This window comes from Rhamphochromis sp. 'chilingali' (assembly GCF_963969265.1).
Source record: "Rhamphochromis sp. 'chilingali' genome assembly, chromosome: 8".
Classification (NCBI taxonomy): Eukaryota; Metazoa; Chordata; class Actinopteri; order Cichliformes; family Cichlidae; genus Rhamphochromis; species Rhamphochromis sp. 'chilingali'.
The window spans coordinates 32,115,150-32,134,556 of record NC_137935.1 but is presented as its reverse complement, the minus strand read 5'-3'; the positions used below and the strand labels follow the sequence as shown (position 1 = coordinate 32,134,556).

General features: G+C 41.5%; 1 protein-coding gene and 1 long non-coding RNA gene across 4 annotated transcripts; one reads left to right on the top strand and one right to left on the bottom strand.

The window, feature by feature from the left end:
- The first annotated feature begins 356 nt into the window (after positions 1-356).
- On the top strand, positions 357-18,454 carry LOC308401652. Of its 2 annotated transcripts, XR_013972586.1 has the most exons (4): positions 357-507; positions 607-801; positions 15,670-15,864; positions 15,966-18,454. It is a non-coding gene; the product is annotated as an uncharacterized lncRNA (long non-coding RNA). The 2 variants fall into 2 exon arrangements; XR_013972587.1 differs by having other exon boundaries at positions 357-801.
- rinl (Ras and Rab interactor-like) lies at positions 3,778-15,090 on the bottom strand. Of its 2 annotated transcripts, XM_080889964.1 has the most exons (11): positions 14,555-15,090; positions 14,122-14,287; positions 10,081-10,192; positions 9,400-9,472; positions 9,165-9,253; positions 8,974-9,056; positions 8,471-8,681; positions 7,048-7,728; positions 6,579-6,896; positions 6,357-6,491; positions 3,778-5,227 (listed from the first exon to the last, which is right to left on the bottom strand). In XM_080889964.1, coding segments are annotated over exons 1-11 (2,322 nt in total). In that variant the 5' UTR covers positions 14,557-15,090; the 3' UTR covers positions 3,778-4,775. The 2 variants fall into 2 exon arrangements, with proteins under 2 accessions (XP_080746090.1, XP_080746091.1); XM_080889965.1 differs by lacking the exons at positions 14,122-14,287; positions 14,555-15,090 and adding an exon at positions 13,322-14,087.
- Positions 18,455-19,407: the final 953 nt, after the last annotated feature.

The window sequence follows — 19,407 nt, the reverse complement described above, 5'->3', positions numbered from 1 at the left end:
CACCTGTGTGCATAAATGTGCGTGTGTGTGTGCATAAACATTGCACAGTTCCATTTTAATATAAAGTCTGCGTGGTTGAGCAGGAGAGAGAGAAAGAGAGAGAGAGGAGGAGGGTTACTGTGGTGGTCATTAATCATTCAATTACACACCTGTCAGAGTTCAGACAAGTAGGAGAGATGGGGAGGGGGAGGGAGTAACAGAGAGAGGGGTAGAGAAAGAGAAAGGAATGGAGGAATGCGGGGGGGGGGGGGGGGGGGGGGGGACTGAATGACAAGGGAGAATGTAAAATCTCCACGAGGGTTAAAAAGAGAAAAGGAGAAAGTTTTATTGTGGGCGTGTGAATGAGCTGTGACAGAGGAAAGCTGTTGTACGGTGATGGTTAGTCAGAGGCTGCAGTAAAGACAAAGGACCCTCACGCGCATCATAGAGGGACAAGAGACATGTGAGGACAAGGAAGAGCACGGCAGTAAAGATGCTCTGCTGTTCAACGGGATTGCTTTGGTCAAAGTGAGACATTACAAGGTGCACTGTGGGAGTTATGAAAAGCAAAGGAGGGGGAAAGAAGTATATCGTTATTAATAATTCAATTCAATTTTATTTATACAGCACCAAATCGCAGCAACAGTCACCTCAAGGCGCTTTATACTGCAAGGTAGACAGAGCAAATCCCAACAATCATATGACCCCCTATGAGCGAGCACTTTGGCGACAGTGGGAAGGAAAAACTCCCCTTTTGACAGGAAGGAACCTCCAGCAGAACCAGACTCAGGGAGGGGCGGCCATCTGCTGCAACCAGCTGGGGTAAGACGGTGAATTATTTTTATTTACTGTCTGCACTCCCTGTCTATGTAATGTATCACATTAAATCAACTTACTGTACTACTATCGTGTTAATATAGTGAAGAAAAACTACAATATTTAACTGAGTAACTGAGTTACTAAGTAGTTGTGTGAAGTAATATATAATGCAGATATTTGAGGGAACATTAATAAATCAAACTTTGTTTTCCCGTCCTTGTTTCTTTATATGTGAGCATGTGTGTGTGTGTGTGTGTGTGTGTGTGTGTGTGTTGCAGTTTCCGTGTTTAGCTGCAGTATCTCAAACGCCTCAGGCCACAGCCATCTGTGCCCCCTCCCACATCCCTGCCTTACGCTCTTCATTTCACACACACACACACACACACACACACACACACACACACACACACACACACACACACACACACACACACACCACCACCACCACCTCTGCCACTGCCATATATCTAATTTATGGCAGTGGTGAGTGAGTTACACACACTCATGTATGCATAATATATCACATATGTGAAAGGACTATGTGTGGGAGAATGACACGTACTGGCCATGTATGGTTTGGACCACAACTCTATCTTCAGCACTTCTTAAAATATCGCCCATGTGTGTACGTGTATGTATGCATGTGTGTGTGATATAGAGAATCACTACAAATGTGATTCAGTGTGTATCGCAGCATTTCTTGCTCTGTCCACCAACTATCACATACTGATAGTATGTGTAAAGAAAAAGTGTGTGTGCGTGTGTGTGTGTGTGTGTGTGTGTGTGTGTGTGTGTGTGTGTGTGTGTGTGTGTGTGTGTGTGTGTGTGTGTGTGTAAAGGCCCAGCTGTTTCTGGGCTTGCCATCCACATGCAGGCAGAATGCCAGATGTCTCATTAGGCAAATTTGATTGGCTCGGTCATTTAGAATGCAGCAATGAGAGGGTTCCATATGTGCATGTACATGGAGCTGTGTGTGTACATTTACATGAGAGGCCCTCTGCATAACTATTCACATGTGTACACGCTCAATGTATGTGCATTTATTAAGTATTGTGGTAACATTTGAATTTACAAGCTGTTAATTATATTATAACAACAAAAATAGCAATGTAATAGCATAAATGTATCATGAATCATAGGAAAATGTACAAGAACAATAGCTACAGACTGTAGATTAAATTACAATAATGAATTTAAATTCTACTTCAGTTCTTACAAGAATTCAACTGTCTTTTCCACCTTTTTTTTTTTGATTTAGCATTTTTATTAAGTTTTATTTATACAGCATCAATTCAAAGCACTTTATATTGTAAAGTTCCTACAATAACTGAAAGAAACCACAACCATCACATGACCCCCTATAAGCAAGCACTTGGCAACAGTGGGAAAGAAAAACTTCCTTTTAACAGGAACAAACCTGCAGGAGACTCGGGCTCAGGGAGGTGCAGCCATTAGCCGCAACCAGTTCGTGGTAAGGGGAACAAGAAGAGAGCAGAGGAAGACAGGATGAAAGGTAAACTATGGGAGAAAAAGCCAGAGTTTAATAATAACTAATGATTAAATACAGAGTGGTGTATAAACATAGAAAGCAAAAAAAGATGAGCGAAGAAGAAATCATGGGAAACCCCTAGGAGCCGAGGCCTCCTGAGCCGATGACTCCTTTTATTTTAATTTTTAACTGTGCTATTTTTCCACTAAGTCTACTTTAAGTGAGATGCTTCAGCCTTAATTTTTAGTTTATTAATAGCCACTTCTTAAAGTCTTAACCAATTGACAACCCCGAAGACTAAAAAATAGCTGATGTACCAAAAACTAGATTTTTGAATGACCACTTGAGGGTGGCTCCAAAAGTGAACCACAAACTGCCATGTGAAATGCCAAACTTTATACAGCAGATTTAATGTGTTTTCAGCTGTATGGGTTTCAGAAGCTGCATTTTAGAAGTAGACTGTAGAGGCTCTAACTTACTTACTTACTTACTTTAAATTGTGCGATATTAGGCCTGTGGCCACTTCCTGACTGGGCTCACCTCAACTTATTTAAGTCAATAAAGTCTTTGCACTTTTCAGTGCAACAGTTTAACAAATGAATTGACTTTAACAGCAGTGACGCAAATTTGGTAAATTTGGTTCTAGTATCTTATGTGTATACGTCTTAGCACTCACGAGCAGTTTCTGTGTAATGCATTAATCCTGTCTATGGATGCACCTTACAAACCAAGTTAGCATTAGCTGACAGCTTACCCCCAACCCCCCATGCCCAGTGCTGAACCGTCACCTGTCACTCTGTTTTTACAGGTGCTTTAACTTGACTTACACATTTAATGTCAATGACTAGCCTAACGTACCTCCTTTTGCAAGTATCTTTTCATTATCACTTCAACTGCAACTTTTACAGACATGCCATCTCCCTTACATATATGCAAATTTGGTTTTGACTCCTTCCTTTCAGTCTTGTAATTTCAGTTGTCATTTTCAGCTTTGTCTCATGACCAATGATTTATTCCTTACTTACCTGTTTGGTGCTATAGCTTCTGCTTCTGCTAAAGATTAAACTGTGCCAAAAGAGGCACACTATCACTAGTACTAGTAGTGGTAGCACAGTGATTTTAACTTATGTAACTTAGTTTAGTTTCAGCTTCCTCTTCAAGAAAGCTCCAAAGCCACCCACCAATCAAGGGGCTAAAAGCTGTTCATAACAGAGAAGGTTGAATGCTGCCCTCTAGTGGCCCAAACTGCAGATGAACTTTACTGTAGTGTAGAGATAAGTGATAATGGTGCTACTGTAATTGCTTTTTGTGGGGAGTCTGTGGATTTAAAGTGTTTGTGCATTACTGTGGAGACCAGAAACAACATAGCACATGCCTTTGCAGCAAAATGCTGTTAGAAAAGAGCCTGAGACAGAATTGAGAAAATCAAATGATTCAGTTTTATTTATTGATTAGTTTAATTTATTGCCACTTTAGGACGAAAGGAAAAGACATGCCCATAGCATTGTCAAAATGTTACTGTTAACACCATTTAACGCTATTAACAAAATTAATAAAGTTAGCAACAAGTCCAAGTAGATTTTAGCATTTCATCCTGGAGCAAGCTTCTGCAATGATAATAATAATAATAATAATAATAATAATAATAATAATAATAATAATAATAATAATAATAATAAACTCTACGAGCAACACAAAGTGGGACTGCATTTACCTGAAAATAGCCGTCTGTTGTAGGCGGTGCTAAAAAGAGCAGAATAAACTGTACAACCTAAGCAGACTTTTTTAGACCTTAATGACTTCACTCTTTTGGCAGGCTACTGCTTTAATATGACCACATTTAAAAATGTCGAATGATACAAGTTTAAATTAATCAGCATGAAGGATTCCAACCCAGGGCACAGCTTACAAAATGCAACCGCTTCCTGGTCAGGGGGGTTTAGGAAATGTGATAAAGCAACTGTATCAAATACATCGCTTATGTTTAATATATACTGTTAATTGATCAATGTGATCAATTACTAGATCTATGTCACACATTTACACTGATGATGGTGGCCAAATAAGCTCCCATTAAGCAAGTCTCTAGTAACAAGTGTTGTCTTTACAGCTCACTTATGACATTGAACTTGTTGTCATTTAGACCAGTGCTTTGAATCTTTTTGGAGTGTGACAAGAGAGCGGTATCCATGTGTGACACCCCTTGTTACACTTTAGAAGAAAACAGCTCAAATTTAAGAAATGTCACTTTAGTATCTCATTCATCCTCTCAACTTGTGACCCTCCAGCTTTATAATGAGACCCAAGAGGAGCCCCAATCCTCAGGCTGAGTCAGGCACACATTCACCTTAACTGACACCATGGTATTAGTGACACATGCTAAAAGGTTAATTTACCTCTTTGCAAGAATTTCAACAGGTGTGAAATAGCTTTGACCAGTAAGAACATTTTGAGGGTCTTTGACCTTCTCCTGATGACGTGCATCTCATTATAATGCTCTGTGGTCCTCCTCTTTTCCTTCACCAGAAGTCTGGCTATCTTCCTGTTTGCTTGCTGTTTCCTCTTCCTGTGTCACAGGTTGAGAGTCTGAAGTTGGACTAGTAGGCTGTGATTGGTCATTGGCTCCTTGTTCCCTCCCTGTCTCCTCGCTCAGTGTCTGCAGAGCCTCTGTGTTGCGTTCTTTCTGTTCTTGTGACCCCTCCATACTAACAGATGCATTTTCATTTTTGCTTTCATCCTTACTCCCGTCCCGACAAACCTGCCTCCGAATAGTCCGTCTGTGCTTGCTGCGACGCGACTGGTTACAGTGCAGTGTGCGTCTGCGATGCCACTGATTGAGAGACTGTTGGGCTTCCACACTGAGCTGACGGGCAGCCAGTCGTGGGCGGAAACTGCTGATGTAGTAGAGAGAGGCATATAGAGTTGTAAGGTAGTAGCCACCTGTTGATATGGGGATATAGAAAAAGGTGACATTGAGTGAGACAACCTATAAGCAGGGGGGAAACTACAAAACTACAACTACAAAGTGTCATCATAAAGTTCCACACATGTAGGGGGACTGATTAAACCCAAAGCTTAGCCCTTGGGAGTACACTAAATGCTCATATTTGTTTGTTCTTTGCGCTGTGTGACATCCCAGGCATACAGCTCTGAGGCTGCGAGAACAGAAACACCATCCACTTGCTGTTTCCTGTGTGCGAGGGGCAGCCAATCAAAAGAAAGATCACTAAAACAAAGGGGAGCTAAAACTGTTTTTTTCAGACAGCTGAAAAACTAAAGGGCTGCACCAAGGACAAAATTAAGAAAACGTAAGGATTATTTTAAGTATGCAATGCCATATTAGTAGTGCAAGAATAAAATTATAAGGGTAAGGCCCTCTATAGTCTATAGTCATCTTTAGACTTTAAAAGGCCATACTTTTTAAATTCATGTACATCCAATCATGTGCAGTCAGGATCTTGGAGGACTACACAAGAGCCACTCCTCCATCAAAATTTAAACCGGTATGCAGATGAACACATTTGCAGGACTATAAAAAAGGCTTCACTTAAAAGAATAAGCCCTTAGTCACGTGGGCCTGGAGACCAGTGAGCAGCCATCATTAGGGAAAAATGTGCAAAGCCATTACTAGCAGATTGTTAGAGTTCCATGAAAAATGCGGACCTGTGTGCAAACATTTGCTGTTCACTCCCTGAGTAAACACATTTTAGCCCAGTTTCTTACTTTGCACAGTTTATTTACATTTATCGAGGAGTAAACACACATGTAAACTACTGGTGACTGCAGCAATCTGCTAGCCACCAAAGCAATCCCTTTGACCAATTCATCCTAGCAACTTCCAGCATCCACTCACAACCAGTCGGGGAATACACACTTTCCTCTCACATCTGATGATTTCCAGATAGTTGTTGACCAGGCAAACATAGGCATTACTGTCAGAGTGTGTTAGCAAGTCACTTACTAAGTTTCTGAGTAAAGTCAGAAAAACTTCTATTTAGTTTCAAACATGATTTACTCAAATGGAGCATCACACTTCCTCTACATTGTCCTTGAATTATAACTGGCTTACCCTCTCCTTGTAGCTGTGTGGGATCCAGCAGTTCCATCATGTAATCTGTGTCTACCTGCAAGGTGACCAGGTTGCTACGGAGCAGCACCCACGTCAGGCAGGGCAGGAAATCATCTGCTCCATACACTTTACCTGCTGTGAGGAGAACATGACTTTAAGTGGATATAGCAACCAAGCGACTCAAAGTAGAAGAGTGGTATTTACGAAACACTGCCAGGCTACCTGAGCTAGCATTGGCACTCATGCTGTGATAGATGCTCTTGCAGACTTTGAGCATGATCTCCACTTTCTTGTTTGGAGAGTAGACATCGTGCATATTATTCCATTTCTGCTGGATACGATCAAGCGTGACGGAGTCAGGAACTCCAACTCCTGCTGAACCTCCTAGTTCAGTCACCTCGTTCTTTTCCAGCAAGCGCAGGTTGCTCTGGAGACGCTCAAAGGTGCCATCATTGGTTCGGGAGGTTTCTATGCAGGAGTAGAGGTGGCTGGAGACAGGCTTCAGAGCCACTTTGTGGATGGAGAGCTCCACCAGGGTGTCTACACCAGGATCAAAAGATAGCAGAGGGATAATTATTGGAGCACTAAGCGTTCAACCACAAGGTTTTAAGAATGCAAAATATATATTCTGTCATTTATGCTGACAACAAAAACCTAAAATCATTTCTGTGTTATGTCACAGCCCACTCACCAATCTCTGAGTCGTTTAAGTCAGTTATGCTTTCCAGTAACATCTGGATTTCTGCATATTCCAGCAGTGTCTCCCTCAGTGATGTGAGTGATAATCTCACTTCCTGTAAGAACTCCGACCCTGTGACACCGCTAGAATCAGTCCCTCTCTTCGATGTCATCTCCACAAATCCCTTCACAGCCTCTGCAAATGCAGCACCTTTCTTCTCACTCAGCTCTTGCACACGATTGGACAGTCTTTTTCTCTGGCTTACCAGCCCACCCAGCGCCTGGCCCACGGCAGAAAGGCGATGTAGGACCTTATCAGCCAAACGGTGTGCTGAAGCGTGGTGATGTGACGAGCTTAGCATCTGGGGCTCCATCTCTTCCTCTATGCTGCTGATTGAAAGCGAGTCAAGCTCGAGTGATGGAGGCTGGAGCAAGGAAGAAGGCCTGGGTGGAGGCAGCCAGACGCCATCCTCAATCCAGGACACCCTGTGAGGAGACTGAGGCACGGGGCTGCTGTGGCGCTGCAACTCAGGTGTTCCATTTCTGGGGGTGGAGGAAGTGGATGAAGGTAGGCTCCCCGTGCTCACCCTCTGAGGCTGGGCGATTACTAAATCCCGACTGGGCCGCCGGAGGACCACCCCTGCTGGTGTTTGCTCAGTTGGTGCAGAATCAGCGGAACAGGCTCTGATTAAACCTGAATAACATCACAGTTTTTTGCAATGAATTTAACTGATCCCACTTACTGATATCACAAGTGACATAAACAGAAAGACAGGACTGGCATTTTAACTATTTCTGAAATATGATGTACCTCTGACAGTCTCAAAAACAACCATAGGAATTAGTTTTGTCCACTTGCTACGCAGGGCTAACTTGTCAGAGCTAGCAATTAACAGTGTGGTCAAGCCATGTGCAAGTGTGGAGCAAGACGACAGAACAGCTGACAATGATTAAAGTATTTTAATAAGTGCTAACCCACATGAATGCTTTTTGTGGTGATATTTCCATTTAGTTTTAAAAGCTCGCACAAAGCCACTTCCTGTTTGCACCAGACACAGTGGATTTTTTTCTCCCCCTGACCTGCAGGAACAGCATACTCTCTGTGGCCCAGGACTTCCTGATTTAGAAACTCCTGTGTTTTTGCCTCTCACACACTTCAGCAGAACTGACCAGGACTGCATGTACAAAATGTATGGAAAACACAGTTACGAGTTTATTGGTAGGCTTATTTTTTATAAAGGGAAGAAAAGGTTTTTAGGGGTTTAAACAGTGCAAGGAGAGGAACTTTAAGTTCAAAGCATCTCCTGATCTGGATAGATAGAAGCATTGTTTTCCAAAACTGTGAGGGGAAATGAAACTACACTGTCTAACATTGCTGTTCAGAACTGAGGAAGCTTTTTTTTATATTGGGTGAAATCTGAAGTTGGTGCACTGACCTGAGCTCTCTGTATTGGGAGCAGGGGTTTCTTGCTCCAAAGAGATGGCTCGTTTACTTTGTAACCCTGCGCCTGCCCATTGCCGGGTGGTGCTGAGGCGTCTGAAATTTGACGGCTGTGCGGCAGCTGGCCTGTGGGTCAGCCACTCGTCTCCGTGTTCACGGAGGTAGAGGGGATTGATGATACACAGGGCCCCGTTTGTGGACGTCAGCTAGTGAAAAAAAACACATACATACAGTGTTAACAGGATAGAACGCAACATTGGTTACATAATAGACACATATAACCACTTTAGAAAGTTAAATTATTCTTAATTTAAATATTCTTGTGGGCACCTGAACATTATTTTGGAGTGGTGCTTCTGGTTGCATGATGAATGTTCTGTTTCTGAGACAATTACCAGGCTATTGATTTACCCACTGAAGGAAGTAAAGACACCATTTCCCCTTAAGTCCCTCCCCCTCCCTCACAAAAATCTACACACACGTAGATAAGCAACATACCTGTATGGAGCACATCATGCTGCTTGGTTCCCTTTGGGACATTTGATCAGTCTGTTGATCAGGCGGTGTGGAAAGCCAAGTTTCTGCAACAGAGATATCAGTGAAATTAGCTGACAAGGCTCCTCAACACAGTTTTGTATTGTTTTGTTGAAGATTATGAAAGGCAAAAGCTCAGGAAGGCCCGGACGCACTAGGTTCAAGCTGTGAAAGACGCTCTTTTTTTGTGTCTGTTACACTGTAGATCCAGCGAGGAATGTGGAGACAAACATCCAGCACATCCCTGAAACACAGAGGGAGAGAGATCCAAGAGATAAACAGACAGGATTTGGTTAAACACAGGTTCGAACAGTCTTTCACAATGTCCACAGTTCCACCAATAACCAAGCATGGAGAGTTTTTTATGTAGCTGAGACAGGAGATTCTTACCTGGTCAGAGAGTAGAAGAGCACCAGCTGAGTCAAGTCAGAGAAAGACAGATGAGACTCAGACAGTTGGAAAACTGTCAGAGAGAAACAGAAAGAGTGGGCAGCTTTAGTCTCATTCTGAAATGCTCTGGTGAAAAATACTTTCCTGGAAATGCACCAAAGTTTATACCAGAAAAAAACTAAAAGGGAACTTAAGATAAGCCAGCGTTAGGGTTTCACATATTTCCACAGTAGCTTTACAGCTTGATTATTTCCTGGCAGTGTGTGGTTTATAAAGCCTGAAGAGGGTGTTGCAGGCTAGAGGAGTCAGATGACCCTTTAGTGTTTGATTTTTTTTTATCTTTTAGATACATCATGTAGATCAGTAAGTGGAAAAGTTTGGTAAATAAATAGAATAGGACCAGAGTTTTATGTTTTAATCTGCATCAATCTACAATAACTGCCATGTCTGCAGGTACACAAACCTGAGAAGAGAAAGTGCAACCATGACGTTACTAGGTTATTTTCTATTTATCGGTTCAGTTTGACATGTTTGACAGAAGTACTGACTCATAAACCACTAAAAATGACGCAGGGAAATTGGTAGCTTGGTCACACAGACACACACACAAGCACAAGCACATACATGCACGCCCGAGCGCACACACACACGCACAGATGTTTGCATGTGGCGGGATCCTACCTGCTCCTGTGCATTTGATATTATAATCAAAGACTTCCTCATTCTGCGCTCCGGCAGACACACACAGCAGGCTTGGCTGAGACGTCACAGAGTCCCGCACAACCAGGAAACTCTGCAGGGAAACACACGTGTGACTCATTTAAAGATTTCAACTGTCACAGAAACCTGTTAAGCAGGAGAACGTTTACTTTTAACCCTCTCAGGCTCAAATTAAACTTTTTGTTGCTAATGCACAACCAAGTCCTGCAGTGGTACTTCTGAGTAAAAAAAACTCATAAAATATGTATGTGGGGTAATCAGGTTGTTAGTTTTTAACTGTTGCAAATCGGCAACGCCTGCCTCGAGAGGGTTAAATGTTCACGCTGGCAGGCTACAAGGCGTGGCCAGATGGTAAGCAGGCAGCAGTAAGAGAACAACTGAGTGATGGATGGACACAGAGAGAAAAAAAACTATTTTAGCGTGTGGTTTACAAAGAAATGTGTCAGAATTTCTGTGACAAGAGTCAATTGATTTGATCTCGACGTGACAGAGCGTCATGCACACTGCAAATGTCTAAGGGCTCATGCATTAAGTGCTGATAAGTGTTTGTTTGCCCACTCAGAGATGCTGATATGAATCTGTAGATGATGGTTAACTCTGAGTGACGAACCAGTGTGGCTTAGGACCGCTCACATCACATGATTTTCTTTAACCATGTTCTATTCTTCATGTTTTATTTTGCGCATGCATCAAAACTAAAACCTGAAACTGAGCCCCACAACACTGTTAGTGCGCAAATCCATCTTCATTAAAACCAATCAAATCCTATACAAGAAAACCTTGAAAACCGAGGGTTTCAAAGAGTGGCCCACAGGCCGGTGGCAGGACTCGTTCATATTTCATGCAGCCCTTGAGTCTGACAAGAAGAGAGAGCTCTCTACTGTGCATTTTATTCACTCACAGTTCACACCACATGTGTGATACAGCAGCACACACCACGACCCCAAAGATGTTGTTTCTTTTCTAGCTTCTGTTTTAGCCATCAGAGCCGACTAAACTGTCTTAACTCATGGTGGAAAAACTATAAACCAGTACAAGAGTGGACTAAAGTAAATAAACACAAATGCTAACACAAAATGCCACCATCTTCCGAACAACCATAATCATAACGATAACTAAAAGAGTTTTACGTGTGTAGTTTCCTGCCCAGCTTTCAACCATGTGCTGACTCCTTAAACTGGCACTCAGGGATACCTGCAGCAAAGAAATATGTCGTGCAGAAATAGACTGTAAGTTCAGGGTAATTTATTACTGTAGAAGTACAGGGTTATTATACAGTAATAGGGATTATTAACAAGTAGAGATCATTTATGACAGTCTTCTCCGGTGTGGCATCCTATTAAATTCACCTGAAGACCGTGCAATGCTCAGAGAAACTGCAGAAAACCCAAGAGCTACATCTAATACCGACACCTCAGTTAGCACTAAATGATACAGTACGATTATAAAAGGACTGAATGGCTTGTATGGAACAGTTGCCAGGAGAAACCAGAGCTTAATTTTGCAAAGTTGGATGTGAACAAACCACAAGACTTCTGGAACAATGTTCTCTGGACAGATGAGACCAAAGTGAAGGTGATTGGCCGTAATGCACATCGCCACGTTTGGCAAAAACCAAACACAGCTTTTTTAGTACAGAAACCTCATACCAGCTGTCAGGCACGCTGGAGGAAGGGTGATGATTCGGGCTTGAGAACTGGATACTTTGCATTACTGAACTCCTCTGCAAGCATTTTAGAGTCAAATGTGAGGCCATCTGTCTGACAACTAACGCTTGACCCAGAGTGGGTCATGCAACAGGACAATGATCCCAAACACAGCAGTGAATCTATGACAGAATGGCTGAAAAAGAAGAAAATGAAGGCATCGGAATGGCCCAGTCAAACTGCCCACTCTCTGTGTGACTTTATTAGTTTGAAGAAATACTTCTGCTAAAGGTGGGTTTACAAGCTAATGAATCAGAGGATGTACTTTCTACTTGATGTTATAGAGCTGATAAACAATGACAGTATGACATTTGTTGTCGTTCATGTGAGGTTGCATTTGAATAATTTGAAGACCTTCTAAAGAGCAGATGATCTTTATATGTGCTGACATGCAAAACCTTAGCAGTGAAAGTGGCTGCACTTTCTTTTTCGCATTACTGTGAATAGGGTCTTGCAGTTAGGGCATTTATTTTTAGGTTCTTACTCTCAGATCATATCAAACTCATTCTGTCTTTAAACGTGCCTTGTGACTAGCTTTTGTAAAGGCCTCATTGAATCAGGCACTGCTGTAACTCGAGCGGGCTAACGTGATTCATGTATTTTAACTTAGATGGCATAAAAATGTACAAGAAACAGGATCAGTTACAGTCAGTGATGAGGCTAAAACGTTGTACTGCTGACTCTAGCCTCGTCAGTGATGGTAAAAGACTAATCTTGTTCCTGGTATTTGTCCACTTTAGAAAAAAATGTGAAGTGTTTCTGTTTCTGGTGTGAATATCTCAAGAGGCCCTTTCACTTCTTCATGTCTCCTTTTATACACAGAGCTTTGCTTTGTCTGCACAGAGACTTGCATCGATCACGACACCTTTTTTGGAAGCAAAGACAATAAAACGGCCAGTTGAGACACAATTAACTTGAGTAAAGCAAAACGCATGTAATCCCAGGCAACGGCTCTGTCAAGTAGTTACATCATCACAGCCAAATTCAAAGGTGCTCTTTAGACCAGCACACATTTACAAACATGTACAGAGGAAGTGGTTTTCAGGCTCTGTGTGTACAAAAATAAAGACTGACAAGCTTACTTGAAGTCACCAAACTCTGAGCACAGAAACACACCGAAAGACAGCAAAAACGGCGGCAATTAGGAAAAATATATCTTCCACTGATTCATAACAGCCATCTTACTGTTTGCCATTCATAAAAACAAGAAGAAATGAGTCAATCAACCCTCCCTTCCAACATCTGATTGAACAAAAGTCGACTACAACCTCCACAGCATTCTGCTTATCACATTATGCCAGTAAACTTGTCTCTTAACACTTAATACAAAACAAAAAAAGCACACTCCTCCTCCATAGCACATTTGTCACGGTTCAACGACTTGTTGCTGCCAGTCAGAGTTTTGCATTTCAGTGTAATTGTCTCCATGTCACGCTTTATAATAACCGAGAACAATGAATACGTAAAGCATCATACGTTGTTACTTTGTTACTTACATTCCCTGCGAGTGCAGCAGCCAAACCCACCATGAAATGTCATTTCCCTGACATGAACTCGCTTTTATTCAGCACTACTTCTGCATTTAAAACAGTTCGTTGTGTTATCAGACCTCAAATAGAAAAAAAAGAAGGAACTACATTTAAGTGACGAGTGCATGTCAACATTCAGACCCACAAAAAACACTTGGTTGCTAGAGAAAATTTAAATGATGCCCGCGACTTCGAGCTTGGGAACGCAAAAAGCAGCGAAACTGGGAGAGGAAGCAGAAGAGAGGACACACTGGGAAGTGGGAGACACTGGCGGGAAACTGAGAAAAAAATAAAGAACTAAGATTTCTTTTTTTAAAAATAGTCTAAAAGTAAATGCAAAGTAAGTAAGTCATTAAATGTAAAGTTGTTTTATTGCATAAGAGTTGTCAAAATTGAATCGACTGAGTAGCAGTTGATTAAACTGGTCAAATTCTAATAAAATATGACTATCAAGTGGGCTGTTATAGCAAATGCCGTAATGGTCCAATTGGGAAAGTGAATCTGTTGGGCGTTTTTTGGCCGTCGGACAACGATTCTGATCGCCACACTGCCAAATAGGACAAGGGGAAAGAAAAAAAACTGAGTAGCAGGCAATGACTAAGATCAAGGACATGTGAGGAAACAGAGTCATTATTTAGTGTTAGTGGGAAGCTTTACAGGGAGATCCTTGAATGGTTTGATCAATCATCTGGACTTCATTTGACACACACTGGACGCTTGATGTCACATAATAACAGCGAGAGTCATTCAGTGATGTCTGCTCCTACCCCAGCAGGTGTCCCACAGATAGCAGCGTGAGCCCCCTCTCTGTCCCAGGCTCCCCCAGGGCACCAGGCCTCCTGGCAGCCTTTCAGCTGATCCAGCAGTGACAGTTTCCTCCTGCTGCTCCTCCATGGGATGGCTGTTGTCCCATTAACTGAACTGTGAACAGCCCTGGACACAAACACATTGACATATTTTTGTCTACATCTATGGACATCAGCTGTAGATAAAACAGAAGGTCCATTCAGTAAAAAAGACAATCTGGGTAGTTAACAGTGCATAATTCAGCAAAAAAAAGTATACAAAACTAAGAAAGTTTCCTCTAAGATTTGGCTTCTGGGACAATCATTTTTAATAACTAGACATCAAACTCAAGACAATGTTAGACAGAGAATTAAACACAAGCACATTAGTGGTATAGAAATAGCTGATACTCACATGTGTCAGGCTGGCTCGGTTAGTTGGCGTATCTTCCCTCCTTTACACTGTTAGCAGTTTCTACACATATTGCAATCTTCCCACTCTTGAACTCTTTCTTTCTGCGCAGTGCAAAGTGTTGCTTAAGAGTTCAGAATAACTGAAATAGGAAGCTGTCATCTTTCTCACTAACACGTCGTCAAAAGGTTTCGCGGCAAAATTTTCTTAAGTTTCTCAAATTCAGGTATTTGATGTACGGCTCTCATGCTCGCCTGCTTCTGCCTCCTGCTCACGCTGGCATTTAATGTAGTTTCAATTTTCATGTGAATGTTCACGACACCTTCTTCACCCTTCCCTCCCCCCTCCAAGTCTGCCTGTGGTTAACCCAGCTCTGACTACAGCGTGGAGAGAGAGAAAACACTGCATGTTCTCTAAAGAGCTATGTGCCTATTTTCTTACTCTCTCTGCAGCACCTTTCTTCTGATCTGATTCTGAACTGTAAAACCATCAAAGCTAAGAACAGCCAATGGTCTGAGAATGCTTCACCATGTCTTCATCTCTGTGACAATTATAGACAAACATCATCTGATTAAAGTAAGATCACACGGATGGTTTTACTTTTCATGTGTGAGAACTCGCTCACAGCGGAGGATGGACAAAGTCATTGAGATTCAGTTCCAACAACTGGTGAGAAATGCTGAGTGTGGGAAGAGTAAATGGATAAATAAATAAAAGCATGCACAGTGAAATTATTGAAAAAGTCTGAAAGATTGATTAGTGATATAAACGGTTTTTTGGGGGGGGGGTTTAAAGACCAGATTATAACAAATATACAATAAGAAAAATGTACACAAATGAATTTAAAGCTACTCTACTTCTTGTCAGAGTGCGGCCTTTAAAGCCTGATTTTCTTGGAGTTCCTGGGCTGGCTGATCCCTCTGGATCCACCCCTGGATGAAGTTTCACCTGGTTTCCTCCTTCCTACCTGTTTAAGATTATTAATCATTATTATATCTGCGCCAATTCTTTGCCAGGTCGTCATTGCCAATATGGTGAACTTTAGGTCACTTTTGTAACTATTATTGTTGTTTATGATCATCTGTCTGTAGTAATCCTGTCTCTCTCCCTGCTCCCAGCTCTCTTGGAAATCTTGCCTCCTTGGAAACACACTTGTCAGCTGCCTGTGGAAACCTCCAGCTCATCACCCACTCTCTGTAACGTGTGAAGAAGAAGGAGGACTCACCTGATCACCAGCCTGCCCACCCTCTGCCTGTTGCTAGCTTTTGGCTTGCCACCTGCCACCCACAGACGCCCTCCATGACTCCATTCATGTACAGTACAAGTGTTGTAGCTACATTTACATTTTACAAATTCTCTGTCAATACTATGCCTCTTCTGAACTGCTGTTAACTCTGTATTTCCTCTCTGGCAGAGCTCCTCTCCACTAGTTCTTCACAGTGATCACAACAAGAGCGCAACAAGCTACCCTAAAACAATCCAATGGTAAAAGCAATACACCTGCAAATATCAGGTGAAGGATAAAATGCTGTACAAAAATTACCGACGTGTCTGAATGTTCCACCGCAGCTACGGGACGCTGTTCTGTGGGTAGACGAGCGATAAGGAACGCTGTGTTCAGAGGAAGATAGCACAGCACACCAACATGAAAACCTCACTCTAGCTGTGAAGCACGGTGGAGGGAGCATCATGGTTTGTGGCTGCTTTGTTGCCCCAGGTTGATGGAAATCGTGCATTCATCGAGGCAACAATGAATTTTAATTGCATTAAGAATTCTTCAGAAGAATGTGAACAAAGTATGAAGCTGTGGAGAGTTTTGGTGACAATAACCCAAAGCATGAAAAGTGGACCAACCACAGTATGGCTGATAAAGAAAAAAAGTGTTTTGGCATTTCCAGCACAGACCTGACCTCAGCCCAGCGGTTCTCAAAGTTTGTCTGGCGTGCCCTACTTTAGACACTGAAAATAGTTCACTCGCCACACACACTAACCCCACAGTATTTTATAAACCATTATCAATTAAATTAAATTCCAAAACGTTGATTTTGTTCATTTGGTACGTCCAGATCAACAGAATCTTTTGGGATTTCCTTACCTGAATGATTGAGTATACATTTGTGGTTAATATTTCCTCTTCACCTCTTTGTGGGTCACATAAGCATCTACAAGACACATCCGATGGAGGTTTTGCTGCTAAAGGAGGTGCAAGTAAGCAAACCTAGTGTAGTTTACTCACTTTTGCCAGCCTGTTACGTGAGTGATTATATAACATGTTCAAGATCTGAATGGATTAATTTAGTCACTTTGTCCATATTTGCACCTTACGGCTAATTGCATTTTAAATAACCAGTGTATAAATACTGGTAATTCAAAATCAGTTGCACTTTTTCTTGCAACTTTATTTAGAAAAATAGAAGTATTGGAAGTAAAGACTGGGCTGAACATGTCTGAGGCTATTTTCTGTCATGGTACCTCATCTCAGCCTTACGAAGAAACCACAGACTGAGGTGTTGCTGTTTGGTCACCATTTCCGTGGCAAGCAGACTTCTAGTTTTAGTTTTAGAAGCAGCATTGTCACACCTGCAGCTTAAATCATATCCTGCCAACACCATGACACTGTAACCATCAGTTTAAAACAGGTTAAAACTTCCTCCCCATTGTCGATGTTGCTTAGTTTGTAAAAAACTACAGAACCAGAGATTATGCACATTCTGATACTTTCAGATCAATGCATGCAATCATAAATAAAAGCGACTTTGGGAGATCCTTGATGTTTATCTACTGCTGTCATCGGGTCTGAAATGGGTCATGCAAAAGTATTTTGTTCTTATTGAATGCTTGCATGTTAACACATCTACAAGGCTAAAAATAAACTGCACACGTTAGCTTGTGTTAGTATTCACCTGAAAATACCAGTGTGCAAAGTAAAGCCTTGAAAGCACGGTAGCAGAATTTCATTCAGTTTACATCATAACAAACTATATCTGGCAATACATTGGGGTAATTTAATGTGCACTGACATGAGGCCACCTTAAAAATAGACCTATAATGATAATTTCCAGTTCCATATTTTATTCTCAGACTCTAAAAAAGGTTTCCATGAATCTTTATTAATCTTACAACCGTATGCAAATGTTTAAGTATTATTTAACCTGGTCATGCTTTGGGCAAATTCATATACTTAATGACAAATTGGTATGAATGATTTCTTTCACTTTAATATGCACCCATATAGTAAATTAACTTTCATTATATTGCATATTTACGTGCCTTTGCGATTTACCTGTATGACAGTACATGACAACAACATACACTTGACAAAAATGCGGGGGCATTAAGAGACAATTTTTCAGGCTTGAGTTAAATGTGTTAAGTATATTTATACAGCATTATGAAGCATAGAGGTAGCTTCCGGCTCAAAAACATGAAGGTGTGGAAGTGACTTAAACCTGCATCCCATCTGAAGGCCACTCGATAGCAACAGCTGTGGTTGCAAAAAGACTTTCAGTCCTGTAGAGGTGTGTGGTAAAACAGCGTTCTGACTTGACCTCTGTGAACACTTTATTGGTGAGTTTATGGGCTCAGTCGCTTGTTTTGTTGTCTTTGTCATACATTATTTAAAAATGTAGAATTATCTATGATCATAACATGGTAGCTACAGTCACCTTGTGTACTGTCTATGGCAGGGGTGTCAGATATTACGCCCTAAGCTGAAACATAAGACTTACACTTTTCATAGGTTTTACATCTTTGCCTCTTAGTGAAGAGGTCCCCCAGGACCATTCACACTACACCAATGTAGTTAACTACTATAGAAATTTGTTTTATTATTACAGGACAGTCTGGGCAATTATATATTAAGATATTCCAGGGATTAAATATGCCATTACACTTCTTTACACCGAGACTGAATGTGGCCTATACTGTAAAATGAGTTTGACATCCCTGGTCTATGATCTGCTTTGGCTCCTCCTCTTCCTTTAAACCCACCTTTCTTGTCATTGACTTCTTCGTGTAAACAGGAGGCTTAAGCAATATGAAGGTGGACCTTCGATGTTCACAGCCAACGCTGTGTGCCTGATGTGACCCTAATAAGCTCCTTTCTCTGACATCATACAGAGCCAGGAAAAAACTGTTAGAAAACACCCATCACTGTAGTAGTGACAGAAACAGGGCAAGACCATATATTTCATGTTTATATAATGTGTGCACTTTTTTTAAAGTTTCTCAACAAGATTTTTTAATATTTTGAAGCATGACAAAATTAGGCACATGAGGCAGACTGTATCTTACCACGTTACCTAGGTTACTCTGTGTGGTGTATTTGGTGTAAATATAGTGTTTCTGAGCTCTCCTGTAAAATCTGTTTCCTTCTAATTAATCTAAGTTCATTCATTTGCTATAATGAAATGCCTGCAGAGCCTGCGAGAAGTTGGAAAATGTTGAAAAATAACAGCCTTTTTGGGGAAAACAGCATTCATTCTTATGCAGATTTATGCAGGTAGATGCTCCAAAAAACAATCTACACCATATGGGGTAGACTGAGGCTGCAGGGCTAAAGCGATATTTTCCTGTGTGACAAGGGCAGCAGTGGAGAGAGAGAAACCTCAAGGCCCTGGAAGGATGCTGTCATCAGGATGAAGTTTAGGAGATCCATTACACTGAGGTGTGATACATTGTTATAGCAGAACACATAATAAAGAAACAATATTAGCATTGATTGGTCTCATTGGTACCGGCGTACAAAGTTAAGCCACAAACATTCGCGACAGAAAGAGTCGTTCTAAAAATCTCACTTAATTCAAGAGTGCCACGGTAACGATTTAGGAATCACAGCAACTCAGGTATGAAGTATA

What these genes read in the sequence shown, in the direction of transcription:
- rinl (XM_080889964.1), bottom strand. An exon ending in TCTGTGGGACACCTGCTGGG is followed by an intron (nt 10,193 to 14,121) that starts GTAGGAGCAGAC and finishes GTTTCCCTGCAG; the next exon opens with AGTTTCCTGGTTGTGCGGGA. An exon ending in GAGTGCCAATGCTAGCTCAG is followed by an intron (nt 6,492 to 6,578) that starts GTAGCCTGGCAG and finishes TTCTCCTCACAG; the next exon opens with CAGGTAAAGTGTATGGAGCA.